The sequence below is a fragment of the Mesoplodon densirostris genome, chromosome 2 (genome assembly GCF_025265405.1).
Source record: "Mesoplodon densirostris isolate mMesDen1 chromosome 2, mMesDen1 primary haplotype, whole genome shotgun sequence".
In the NCBI taxonomy this organism is placed as follows: Eukaryota; Metazoa; Chordata; class Mammalia; order Artiodactyla; family Ziphiidae; genus Mesoplodon; species Mesoplodon densirostris.
The window spans coordinates 97,624,800-97,637,028 of record NC_082662.1 but is presented as its reverse complement, the minus strand read 5'-3'; the positions used below and the strand labels follow the sequence as shown (position 1 = coordinate 97,637,028).

General features: G+C 39.8%; 1 protein-coding gene across 1 annotated transcript in view; it reads left to right on the top strand.

Moving 5' to 3' along the window:
• The window catches only part of SLC25A24 (solute carrier family 25 member 24), a 46,269-nt gene extending 41,741 nt beyond the window's left edge, over positions 1 to 4,528 (top strand). The window contains exons 9-10 of the mRNA XM_060090202.1: positions 1,627 to 1,777; positions 3,070 to 4,528. Coding sequence (XP_059946185.1) covers positions 1,627 to 1,777; positions 3,070 to 3,254 — 336 coding nt within the window. The 3' untranslated portion in view covers positions 3,255 to 4,528. The remainder of the gene's footprint in view (positions 1 to 1,626; positions 1,778 to 3,069) is intronic.
• The last annotated feature ends 7,701 nt before the right edge of the window (positions 4,529 to 12,229 follow it).

Genomic DNA, 12,229 nt, shown 5'->3' with positions numbered 1-12,229 from the left:
TTGGGCTACCATAACAAAATACCAGAGACTGGGAGGGTTAAACAAAAGAAATTTACTTTTTCACAGTTCTGGAGGCTAGAAGTCCAAGATCAGGGTTCTGGCTGATTTGGTTTGTGGTGTGGCTCTCTTACTGGCTTACAGACAGCTGCCTTCTTGCTATGTTCCCAGAGGGAGAGGGAGAGAGAGTTGAGTGAATGAATTCTCTGGTATTTCTTCTTATAAAGACACTAATCCTATTGGATCAGGACCCCACTGTTATGACCTTGATGTTACCAGAGAACCTTCATAAGGTGATAGAATTTTGAGAATATCTATAAATTGAGGGGTACAAAGCCAATAAAGAGGGGGAGACAAAAATAAATAAAATAAATAAGTAAAAAAATATATATAGTGAGATCTGAGAGGCAAGGAATAATAATGGATCCTAGGCTGTAGAAGAAAATGATTATGGGACACACAGAGAGGACTTACAAGATCATGTCTATTTTATAGGATTTTAAATTAATTGTTTTAAAAGTGCATTTTCCTACCCCCCCCCCCATTCTGGTGTTAATAGTGTAAATAGTTGCTTAGTTTCTAGTGAATCACTTCTCTTTTCTTACTTTTGTAGTTCAGACATGGTTGTCTTTAGCCTTATTGACTTTATTTCTTGTCATATTACAGTACTAAATGGACCTTAAATAAGACACTTAAATATAATCTTTGTTTTCAAATTTATAGAGATATTCTCGTTATATAATTGTAAGGTCCAAGTATGCAGTTAAATTTTATCTTAAAATATTTAAACTAGAATATAATTTCTCCCACATATTAGCATATATTTTAATACTTCAGATATTTTTTATTTAAAAAGTACATTATACATTTCTCTCAATTAATTGCCTTCTAATGGAACTACAAAGACCTAGGATAATAGGGAAGAAGCATGGCCTGAGGATCCATTTACTTGATTCAGCACCCTTGTTTAGAAAACCTGAGACTAATTTTCCTCATTTCTTTTTTTTTTTTTTTTTTTTTTTTTTTTGCGGTATGCGGGCCTGTCACTGTTGTGGCCTCTCCCGTTGCGGAGCACAGGCTCCAGACGCGCAGGCTCAGCGGCCATGGCTCACGGGCCCAGCCACTCTGTGGTATGTGGGATCTTCCCGAACCGGGGCACGAACCCGTGTCCCCTGCATCGGCAGGCGGACTCTCAACCACTGCGCCACCAGGGAAGCCCTCCTCATTTCTAAAATCAGAAGAATAGCTCCACCTCAGAGCTTTTGTAGAGGGACTGAATGAAATAACATATGTGTAAAGTACAAAATGAGATGCAGTTTGTAGTATTATATTATTTTTATTGATAAGCACCGTAGGAAATGTTTAGATCCTAGTCTGGTGTGCTGTTGATCTTCACATTTAGTTAGAAGAAGATGAGCACCCAGTCACACCTCTCATGTTTTGAATCCCCTGTGGCTTCCCCACCTCTCTACAGAGCTGCTGCTTCCTACAGTGGCTGTGCCGCCCAATCTTGCAGAAATGTGTCCTGTCTCATAAGGATGAGAGTAGCTGTGAGAACGTTCACGTTGAGTGAAAGCAGTTGTAAAGTTAGTTGTTTATTATTTTTCTTCTTTTCTGTTTCTCTGGCAGCTCTTGAAGTCCCATTGGCTAGATAATTTTGCCAAAGACTCTGTAAACCCTGGAGTCATGGTGCTGCTGGGATGTGGTGCCTTATCCAGCACCTGTGGTCAGCTGGCCAGCTACCCCTTGGCTTTGGTGAGAACACGCATGCAGGCTCAAGGTGAGCTTTGGATAAAAGGATGACACTGATAAAGTACTGCATCAGTAACATGCTTTTGGAACTTCAGGTTCCACTGAGACAGCAGAGTGTGGTTTTAAGATAGTATTTCTCAACCTTTTTTGCATTATTGCCTCCTTAAGGAAGCTTTTTAGAAATTCTTTTCCAAATCAGTTCCTCTTCATGAAATTTTAATACCACGGATACTCTGTGCATATATTGTATGTATATCTGTGGTTTATGCACAGAGTAAGATTTTCATGCTCCCGTTGAGAGTGCATGTTTCAAGAGTACAGTTGGCCCTTCATATTCGTGGGCTCTGCATCCATGGATTCAACCAACTGTCGATCGAAAATATTCAGGAAAAAGACTCCCAAACTCCAGAAAGTTCCCAAAAGTAAAACTTGCATTTGCCATGCAGTCCACTCTTTACATTTTTTTTTCACTCTTTACATTTGTATTTACAGATCATCTACATTGGAAGTACTGGTTAATTAATGATTGACTGCTTGGTTGGGGGAGGGAGGTTGGTACTTGGAAGAGAGATGGGGATAGAGGCGTCTCGATGCTCAGGGAGTACTGTTTAAAGAAATGGTAGTGGGTGAGATTGGCCAGGGATAAAGCAGAAAGTGAAAGAAAGGCACAGAATGAATACTACTTTAGCATAGCAATAAAAGCCAGCGAATCATAAGAAAAGAGAATACTCAATCAGACGGCAGGAGAGCCAGGAGGGCGCTGTGTAATCAAAGTCGAGGAGACAGTGTCACAGTGGGGAGGAATCACAGTTCAGAAGTTGTAGGTCCCATAATAACAAACAACTCCAGCCACCATTTACTGAGAATTTGACAGATGCCAACTGCTTTACATATGTTGCTACTGATTCTTTCAATGCTGTGCAGTTTTCATTCCATTTACAGAGGAGAAAGACCATCAGCTTTTAGCTCTCCCACTTGGCTAGCTAAGTGTGTTGGGACAAGTTTCTCTATCTTTCTAAACCTCCGATTCCTTACTTATTAAATGGGTATAATAACACTTACCTTAGAGGATTGGTATATAAAGTAATTAACTCAATATCTAACACAGAGTAATCACTCATATTTGTTATAATCAGGGCATTCACTGTTAGGTGCCATAGAGGGAGAATTATATAAAGGGGCACTTTCTTGGGCCCCTTGGAATAAATTTTATCCTTTTATTCTGTTCGTTCTAGAAAATCATTCTGAATCGTAATTGCATAGTCATAATAAAACATACATGAATATTAAATTAGCCTGGTTTCTTTTTTAATTTTCTAGCCATGGTAGAAGGAGCCCCACAGCTGAACATGGTTGGGCTCTTTCGACGAATCATTTCTAAAGAAGGAATACCAGGACTTTACAGAGGCATCACCCCAAACTTTATGAAGGTGCTCCCTGCTGTAGGCATCAGTTATGTGGTTTATGAAAATATGAGACAAACTTTAGGAGTAACTCAGAAGTGACGTGCTGAATTTTTTGCTTTAGCATGATTATTGAAACTTTCAGCCATCTCCAGAGTGACCTTTTCTCCTAGAACTGCAACAAGTCCATGGCAAAAAGAAGCTGTATTTTTTTTTTTCACAAAAGGGAAGAGCATATCAATGGTAACTTCAAACATTTGGACTCAATTTTATACATTCAGAAATGCTAAAAATCATTGTTTTGATAAACTCATACAGTTTTGAAAAGGCAATAAAATTATATTTTTTCTTATTAGTCCTTTCTACAAATCTCTGCCTGGAATCCTAAATCTGAAAAAATGTACTTGCTTGAACTAAATTTGCTTTGTGTGAATTATAAATCTTTGATCTTTATTTTGGTTGGTTCAAGATTATGCCAATTCTTTTATACTTAAATGTCTTTTTCTTAAAAACAAAATGATTGGAAAACCTAGAAACTTAAATTGTTTATATATTTTGAATGTCTTTATAAACTTCTTAAAATTTCCTTGTAGAACCATTCATGGAGAATCATTGCATGAAAACATAATCTTACAACAGCCAAATAGGTATAAGGTCTATATTCTTTTTTTAAGCTGAATAAGAATGAACATAAGCAACAGAACTTCAAGACATGTGAATACCCTAGTCCACTTATATGATTTTTGTGTAAGGAAGAGTGATAAAATAATATTTATTTCAGTGAACACTTCTCCATTTTTCTTGTACTGTTATTTGGTTCCCAGGATGACACACTGATTGTCAGTATATTACTGTTAAATTATCAACACAAGTCAACTTACTTGAAAAATTCTGTTTATTGTCATTGCTTTGAAAAGCACCAGGAAACAAAACCCTTTTACTTGTATCAGTTTCTGAAGAGCATCTCTCTTCTCTTTGTCCTTTGTTTCCAACTTGAATCAGACTTCCATTTTAATCAGGAAGGCTTCTGGGGACCATTCTTGGTTATCTGAAATTTTTTAATTACATGAAGTAGGTTGATCATGGGTAAATGGCATTCTCATTTCCCCCTCACTTTTAATTTATTTGACCCTGCAATTCTCAATTTGGGCACCACAAAGCTAGGAGAATAGTGTATATTAATAGTAGTATATATTAATTTTATATATTTGGTACTATAAATGAAAGGCCCAATTTACAAACATGTACATTCATATTTTCTCTTGCCCCCAGCTTAGAAACACATTATGATATAGAAAATTTGATTTATAATATTGATAGCATGTTTTTATTTTACCGAAGCCATTTTTTGTAATCAACTATCTTTTCTGATTTGTGTGATTAGGACTTAGAAAAATATTTATTAGTTGAAGTTATTCTTATCATTTTTCAATTTAGTTCTTTTTTTTTTAACATCTTTATTGGAGTATAATTGCTTTACAATGGTGTGTTTGTTTCTGTTTTATAACAAAGTGAATCAGCTATACATATACTCATATCCCCATATTCAATTTAGTTCTTAAACTCAAGTTTTATTTCTAGTAATTTGTTATAAATTACCAACATTTTAATGGAAATCTAGTGACATAATAGGCATTTACTTTATTTGAACCTACCTCTCATATTTTCTGAACCAGAGAGAAATGTTGGACTTGTGTTTGTGAAACATATCCTAACATATAGTTTTTATTATATTAATTATACCTGATAAATGTCTCAGTATTTTTATAATACATATGATAAGAATGGGACTCTGTCTTCAGGGTGTTTGTACTTTTGAGTAATACATAAATGACAATATTAAGGTACATGATTAGCTCTTTTTTCACTTGTAAAATTATGGAATGAGTAAAATTTCAGCTACTGAAAAATATTCATTGTTCATTATGAATTTAAATTGTTTGCTCTTTAACATTTGTAAGGAATGAATGTGGTTTATCTGTGTATCTTGTATCTTTTGAAAAGAGCCTGGAGTTGAAGATAATTTATTTCTGGCTTTACTGCATATTTACTTTCGGTTTATATTAAAAATACATATATGTTTGTTTTTGAAATGTCTTGTTTCCTCATTTAAAAAAAATAGTGTAACAAAGGCAAAAAATGGCTGTCATGCAGTTTATATCTTTGGCAGCAGTTTGAATAGTCTGTATAATATTACTGAATAAGACTCACTGTAGTCTTTCCAAATATTTTGGCCTTTTCTGAACAGCCATAACAGTTATTACCTCTGTCATATATTTTGGTATAAGATGATGTTTTTCGTGATGTCCAAATTCCACATTTACCATTTAGGGTGATACCCCCGGGCTCATAGTGCCAAAGAGAGTCCGAAGTCACAGGGCTCCTTGGCACATCTTCGTGGAGTACCAGTTTGTCTTTTTTTTTTTTTTGCGGTACGTGAGCCTCTCACTGCTGTTGCCTCTCCCGTTGCGGAGCACAGGCTCTGGACGCGCAGGCTCAGCGGCCATGGCTCACGGGCCCAGCCGCTCCACGGCATGTGGGATCTTCCCGGACCGGGGCACGAACCCGTGTCCCCTGTATCGGCAGGCAGACTCTCAACCACTGCACCCCCAGGGAAGCCCCCAGGGAAGCCCCCAGTTTGTCTTGAAGTTGTGGGAAACAAAAGCTAAGTAAGTTTACTGGTAAGTAATTAAAACAATTTTATAATGTAGATTTTACAACTATAAAGATTATAAAATTTGATTTTAAAAAATAAAACATAAGACTGCAAAGAAATTCTGCTTTCCAACTTGAATGCTACCCGGCCTCCAGGAAAAATGTATTTGCCCTCCTTGGCTCTCAAGGACCCTTTATTAGAAAAATGTCACCATTTTGTTTCTTACACATTTGTCTTGTATCCCCATCCAGAGGGTAAGCTTCATGTGAACAGGCATTGCATTTTATACTATTTTGTTTTTTGAGCTTTACATCAGGTCACATGTATAAAAGTATGGCATAGGTTTCCTATGCCCAAATAAGAATTTTCCCAGCTCTTTTGTTCTCATGGAATTTCTTTGTTTTGAGAAGAGCACCAAACGAGTAATGATATGTGTGAAGAGGAGCAACCAATAACCCTCCTTTTCCTCCTTTGCCATATTCCCTGCTTGGGAGAAACACAGAGCAGACTGAGCTCATCAAATCGCTCTCCAGGAGAGCATGCCCTGCAAAATTCCATCTGCCCTCCTGCTTCCATGTAGGACAGAGCTGTGCTGAGGTCCAAGCTGCCTGGGCCTGGACCTGGACCTGCTGCAGCCCTCTGACCACAATGCAATTGAAGACACCTGTTCACAGCCTCCTGGTTTTTTTGTTTTTGTTTTTTGCTTGTTTTGTTTGCTTGCAAATTGGGCTCCACAAGCCTATACTCAGATGCTCGGGCATGGCCACTGCAGCATTGTTTGTTGTGAAAGCAGAAGTGCCCCAAGCCTGGGCCACTTGGCATTTATTCTGTAAACATTCACTTGCTCATTGGTTCTTTCAGTGAGAATTTATTAAACACCTACTGTGTGTCAGATACTTTTAGGGGCTGAGGACACAGCACTGAACAGGACTCCATACTTTTCCTAATGGAGATTATCTAGTGGAGACAGACAACAAACGAAGTAAAATATGTAATAGGTCAGATGGTGATAAGTGCAGAAAGCAATGCTGGGGCCGAGGTGGCAATTTTAGGCAGAGAAGACCTTGCTGAGAAGGTGCTGTCTGAATAAAGGGCTGAAAGGGGCACAGGAATAGGCCACACTGGTGTCTGGGAAGGGCATTCCAGGCAGAGGGAATGCAGGTAAAGGCCGTGGGTGGAGGGAACATAGGAGAGGTCAGTGTGCCTGGAGTGGGGTGAGCAAAACGGAAGGTATTAGGCGATGAAGCCACAGAGGGCTGGAGGGAGGCCTGTCTGCTGAGCACTTCCGGTACTGCAATAGCCACAGTTCCTTGGTAATGTTTCCTAACCAAGATTCAGATGTCTCTCCTCTGTGGGTGGGAGTCTCATTATTGGAAACATCATTGGAAAACCTTGCAGTTTCTGTAACTGTCGTGTCCATCACACACACAATGGTTTTCCCTGAAACTGCTGTCCCAACGTAGTGGCCCTTTCCCCAGGTGGCATGTCTATAGGCTACTCTTTGCCTTTCCTTCTCTGGGGAGGATTTTAATTTTCAAAAAGACAAATTAACTTAGAGACCGTAAAATCTTTCTAGATATTTTCCTAAGAATTAGAGAACTTGAATCTTAGCAAACCAACAAAGCTGTCATTGTGCTCACTTCCTTCTCTGACCACCTTGTAACTGCCCAGGATTTATTTGTTTGTTTATAATTTATACAAATTGTACAATATTGAAAACAATCCTTTTATTTATTTTTTGTTAGTTGATATTGTCTTGCTTTGAATTTACTTCCACCAAGTCAAGATAATAGTAACCGAAGAAGTGATTTGTATTTTGTTACTTTTAAAAGAGGGCCAGGGGGCTTCCCTGGTGACGCAGTGGTTGAGAGTCCGCCTGCCGATGCAGGGGACACGGGTTCGTGCTCCGGTCCGGGAAGATCCCACATGCCGCGGAGCGGCTGGGCCCGTGAGCCATGGCCGCTGAGCCTGCGCATCCGGAGCCTGTGCTCCGCAATGGGAGAGGCCACAACAGTGAGAGGCCCGCATACCGCAAAAAAAAAAAAAAAAAAAAAAAAGAGGGCCAGGGATTTTAAAGCATTATGAATTACTCTTTCAAACCGAACCTTATCGCAGATCCTTGGTGTTTGCTAATCAGGTGTGTTTTCCAAGAGTTTACACTCATCTCTTTACACAGCTTTCTACAATACAGTCATGACCATGGGTTCAGGATGAATTAGCTTAAATTCCAGCACCTGTAATCAATGTCAGCCGCAGATATGCATCACTCAACCCCCAGGGGAGGTCTCCACATGAATCTTAATGTGCCAACTGGGATGTGCAAAAAATGTGACATTTCTGGATTTTCTTTAAATTAGCTTAAATCCAGCTGGAAGCTCCTATACCACTCAGTGTTGTGCCAGTGACCTGGGATCTTGGCCCCTATGGACACGTCATGGTCTACCAGTTGCTGCTAAGGGGCCCTTTGTTACAGCCTGTATGGTCCCTTGGACCCCATGGCTGTGCTGTGCTTGGCATGGGGGTAGTTGGTAAGACATGGGGCATCTGTACCTGGGATCTGGCCTTTCCATTCTGCAAGGGTTAGGAGTTGAATATGAATCTCTCCTTACCTTGGGACCCACCAACCTATGTCTCCTTTCCAGGCCCTGGGTTTGTCCCTTTTTCTTTTTGCTCTTAAAGGCACCCATCTGCTCATCCCCTGGGACTCCTGGCATCCTCTCTGCAGGTAGCTTAGATGCTTGCAAAAGACAGAAGAGCCTCTGATTGAAAGTGACTTCTGTTTTCCACTTTTAAAAATCACTGAGGGAAGGAGATATTAAAGCCCTGCCTCCTTGTCTGAAATGAGATGAAAGGGAACATATAAGGGGAATAAATACAAATTAGTCTTTCACTCAGTTATCTTGCTGTAGGCTCTCAAAACACCTCCTTCCCCTTGTACTCTGTGTCTCAGGAATGACCATTATTGTGCAGCAGAGTGGTGTTCTCTGCTCACGTGAAACAACACATTGTTCAGCCTACAGAATCTCTAAATGCCCAGAACGTTACTGATATGTGGCAATGTAGCCTCACCACAAGATGGTTCGGTAAGTAGTGTCCTGAGTGAAAAGTCAACAGTATCATTGAGAGCTGACACTTTTCAAGGAGATGGAAGGAGATGGGAAGAAGAGGGTAAAATTAATTGTAATGTGGAAAAGGATGATAAGATTCCTCAGAGTTAGAACTGTTTCTAAATCTGTTTTGTTTTTGGATGATTTAGGGAATATGAGTGTAAGCCCTCAGAAGACATGGGTAATAAGGTGCAAGTGTAGACTTACAGGTAATAATGACTCGGGTGCTTGAGGCTTTTACAGTAGAAGAAACTTCAGGCAAACTAAAGGTGAGGAGAAGTTTTTTTTTTTTTTTTTTTTTTTTTCTTCGGTACGCGGGCCTCTCACTGTTGTGGCCTCTCCCGTTGCGGAGCACAGGCTCCAGACGCGCAGGCTCAGCACCCATGGCTCACGGGCCCAGCCGCTCCGCGGCATGTGGGATCCTCCCGGACCGGGGCACGAATCCGTGTCTCCTGCATCGGCAGGCAGACTCTCAACCACTGCGCCACCAGGGAAGCCCGAGGAGAAGTTTTAAAGTCCATCCGTTTGTGATTTGTTCCTCCTCAGATTTTGTTCCCTTCCCTCTTTACTCTTTATAAAGATGTCCCTTCTGGAGAAAAATGAGAAAATCTTTCATGAGGTAATAAAACTATATCAAGCAGAGGAAAAAGTCAGTAAACAACTGAAGAATTTTGCTATAGTTTGAAAATTTTGCTATTTCATATGTTTGTTTTCTTTAACTAGTGTATGGCTATTGTTTTAGGGAATTCTGACCAGATTAAGAGAGATGCTCCTCTCTTTGCCAAGCCTTAATAATTCACTTATTTTTCTTATAAGGCAATGAGCACAAAGATTGAGAACATCAAGAGCCATACATTGGCCAAGATGATGTTATTCAGCAAAGTTCTTTCTATGTTTTTATGGTACTATTAACTTATAAGCAGATGGTGACTCCTGGTGAGGTATTTACCTCCCCTTTTCAGAATTCCCAACAGTGGAGTTCCCCTTGGTCAGGAGGGGCAGGAAGAAGGACCTGGAGAAGAAGGTTCAGTATAGCGCTGTGGACATGCCCTCAAGGTGAGAAATGGACCGACAGCCTTATTTATCACCATGATAATTGCTCATGATGTTATTCAACTATAGATTTGCCCATTTGGGGCACCACGGGCCATAAATATGGTTCTCTAGTCACTAATATAGACTTTCCAAATATCAAGCATGCCTAATTTCTGAGAGAGAGAGGGGGAATTGACTGATGAGTTTTTCAGCCCACTTCATGCCTTCCCTTGTTGAGCTTGTATAAATTCTCTCTTTAAAAACAAACAGCACAGCCTTTGGGAACACTCGTACAATCAAGCTCTTCCTTTCCCAGGTGGTTGGATAGTCATATAGCAAATGGCTAGGAGCCTCAGCCCAAAGGAACAGTATTTTCCAAGGATTTCTTGCCATAATTTACCCTTTGTCTTACTGACTGGGAACAGAGGAGTTACAAAACTCTTTAAGTACATCCTTGTATTTGTTCCATCATCCAATCAATGCAAAGTGAAATGGGAAGGCTGGTTTTTACCTGGGGTGGTGATAGCACAGAACCAGTAAAGTAGTGACACCTGGTCCACAGAGCAAGGCTTCGAGGGTGCTGGTCATGGGAGCTTTACCCACAGCAGCCCAAAGACCACCATTCCCAAAGTATAAACTGTTAGTGCCTAGTTATTGATTTAATTTTTAAATTTTAACACTATGGCCTATCTTTTTTTTTTTTTTTTTTTGCGGTACACAGGCCTCTCACTGTTGTGGCCTCTCCCGTTGCGGAGCACAGGCTCCGGACGCACAGGCTCAGCGGCCATGGCTCACGGGCCCAGCTGCTCCGCGGCATGTGGGATCTTCCCGGACCAGGGCACGAACCCGTGTCCCCTGCATTGGCAGGCGGACTCTCAACCACTGTGCCACCAGGGAAGCCCACTATGGCCTATCTTGCCTTAGCTTTTCACTTAGGGCCAGATACACTTGTTCAGTTTCAGATGATTCAAATTAAGATGATCTACAAAGTGAGTTAAGACCAAGTTTACTTCAGCCTGTTGGGTCCAAAGTTTATACTCTTGACTCTCATAAAGTGTAATCCAAATTGTATATGCTCCTTCTGAGGGGCATCATTTTTTGCCAGGCAATAGAATGGTGACTTTAACTGGGGTGGGGGATGGTCTCTGTATCCTTGTTGATTGCGGCCCTCATGAGGATACTGACAGCTTTGGCTGGGTAAATTAAGTGGACACATGTACATAATTGCCAATTTAATGTTAGAATGAACTGTCCAGGCTTTTCCCTGCTGTGGGAGGAGTCATCTATTGCAGTGCATATTTCTTAGAGCAAAGCCAGGTATTTTTATGGAAACTCCAGGATTTCCAAAGTGAGCCAACAAGTATGTACCTCATACCAATTGCATATATAATATGTACAAAGTAGTATAGATTAAGGAGGAAGTTACAAATTTAATAAACTTGTTTGGAAGAACAAAAGTAAACTAATTTTTAGTAAGGAGACATTGTAACTTCTCAAGCAGATCTTCTTAGACATAAGTTGTCTTCAAAAGTCATATTTTTTTTACATCTTTATTGGAGTATAATTGCTTTACAATGGTGAAAGTCATATTTTTTACATAGCCTTCTTGACGTATAACTGACATTCGATAAACTACTCATATTTAAAGTGTATAATTTGATGTGTTGACATATCTATTTACCCATAAACACAATCAAGATGATGAACATACCATCACCTCTAAAAGTTTCCTGTTGCACAGGAAATCACTTGTTATCACTATAGACTAGCTTGCATTTTATAGAATTTCACATAAATGTCTGGCTTCTTTGACTCTGCATACTGGCTCCTTTGTGTTGTTTTATGTGTCAATAGTCCATTCCTTTTTATTGCTGAGTAGTGTTCCATTATAGGGATATTCTACTATTTGCTTATGGACACTGACCTATTGATGAGCATTAGCATTGTTTCCAGTTTTTGGCTATTACAGATAAGCCGCTATGAACATTTATGTACAAGCTGTATATGGGCATATGTTTTTAATTTCTCTTGGGTAAATACCTAGGAGTGGCATGATTGTCCCACTTGTTCCACATCCTTCCCTTTGTGGATATTTCTCAATTTTAGCCACTCTAATAGGAGTTATGGTATCTTATTGTGGTTTTAATGTACATTTCCCTCAAGATATGTGCTTTTTTTTGCCACCAGTTTTGGTAAAAACTGTGTTTATGAGTGTATACATATGTCAAGGCTTATCAAATTATAAGTTTCATCATGGTTAAGTGTCTTTTCAGATATTT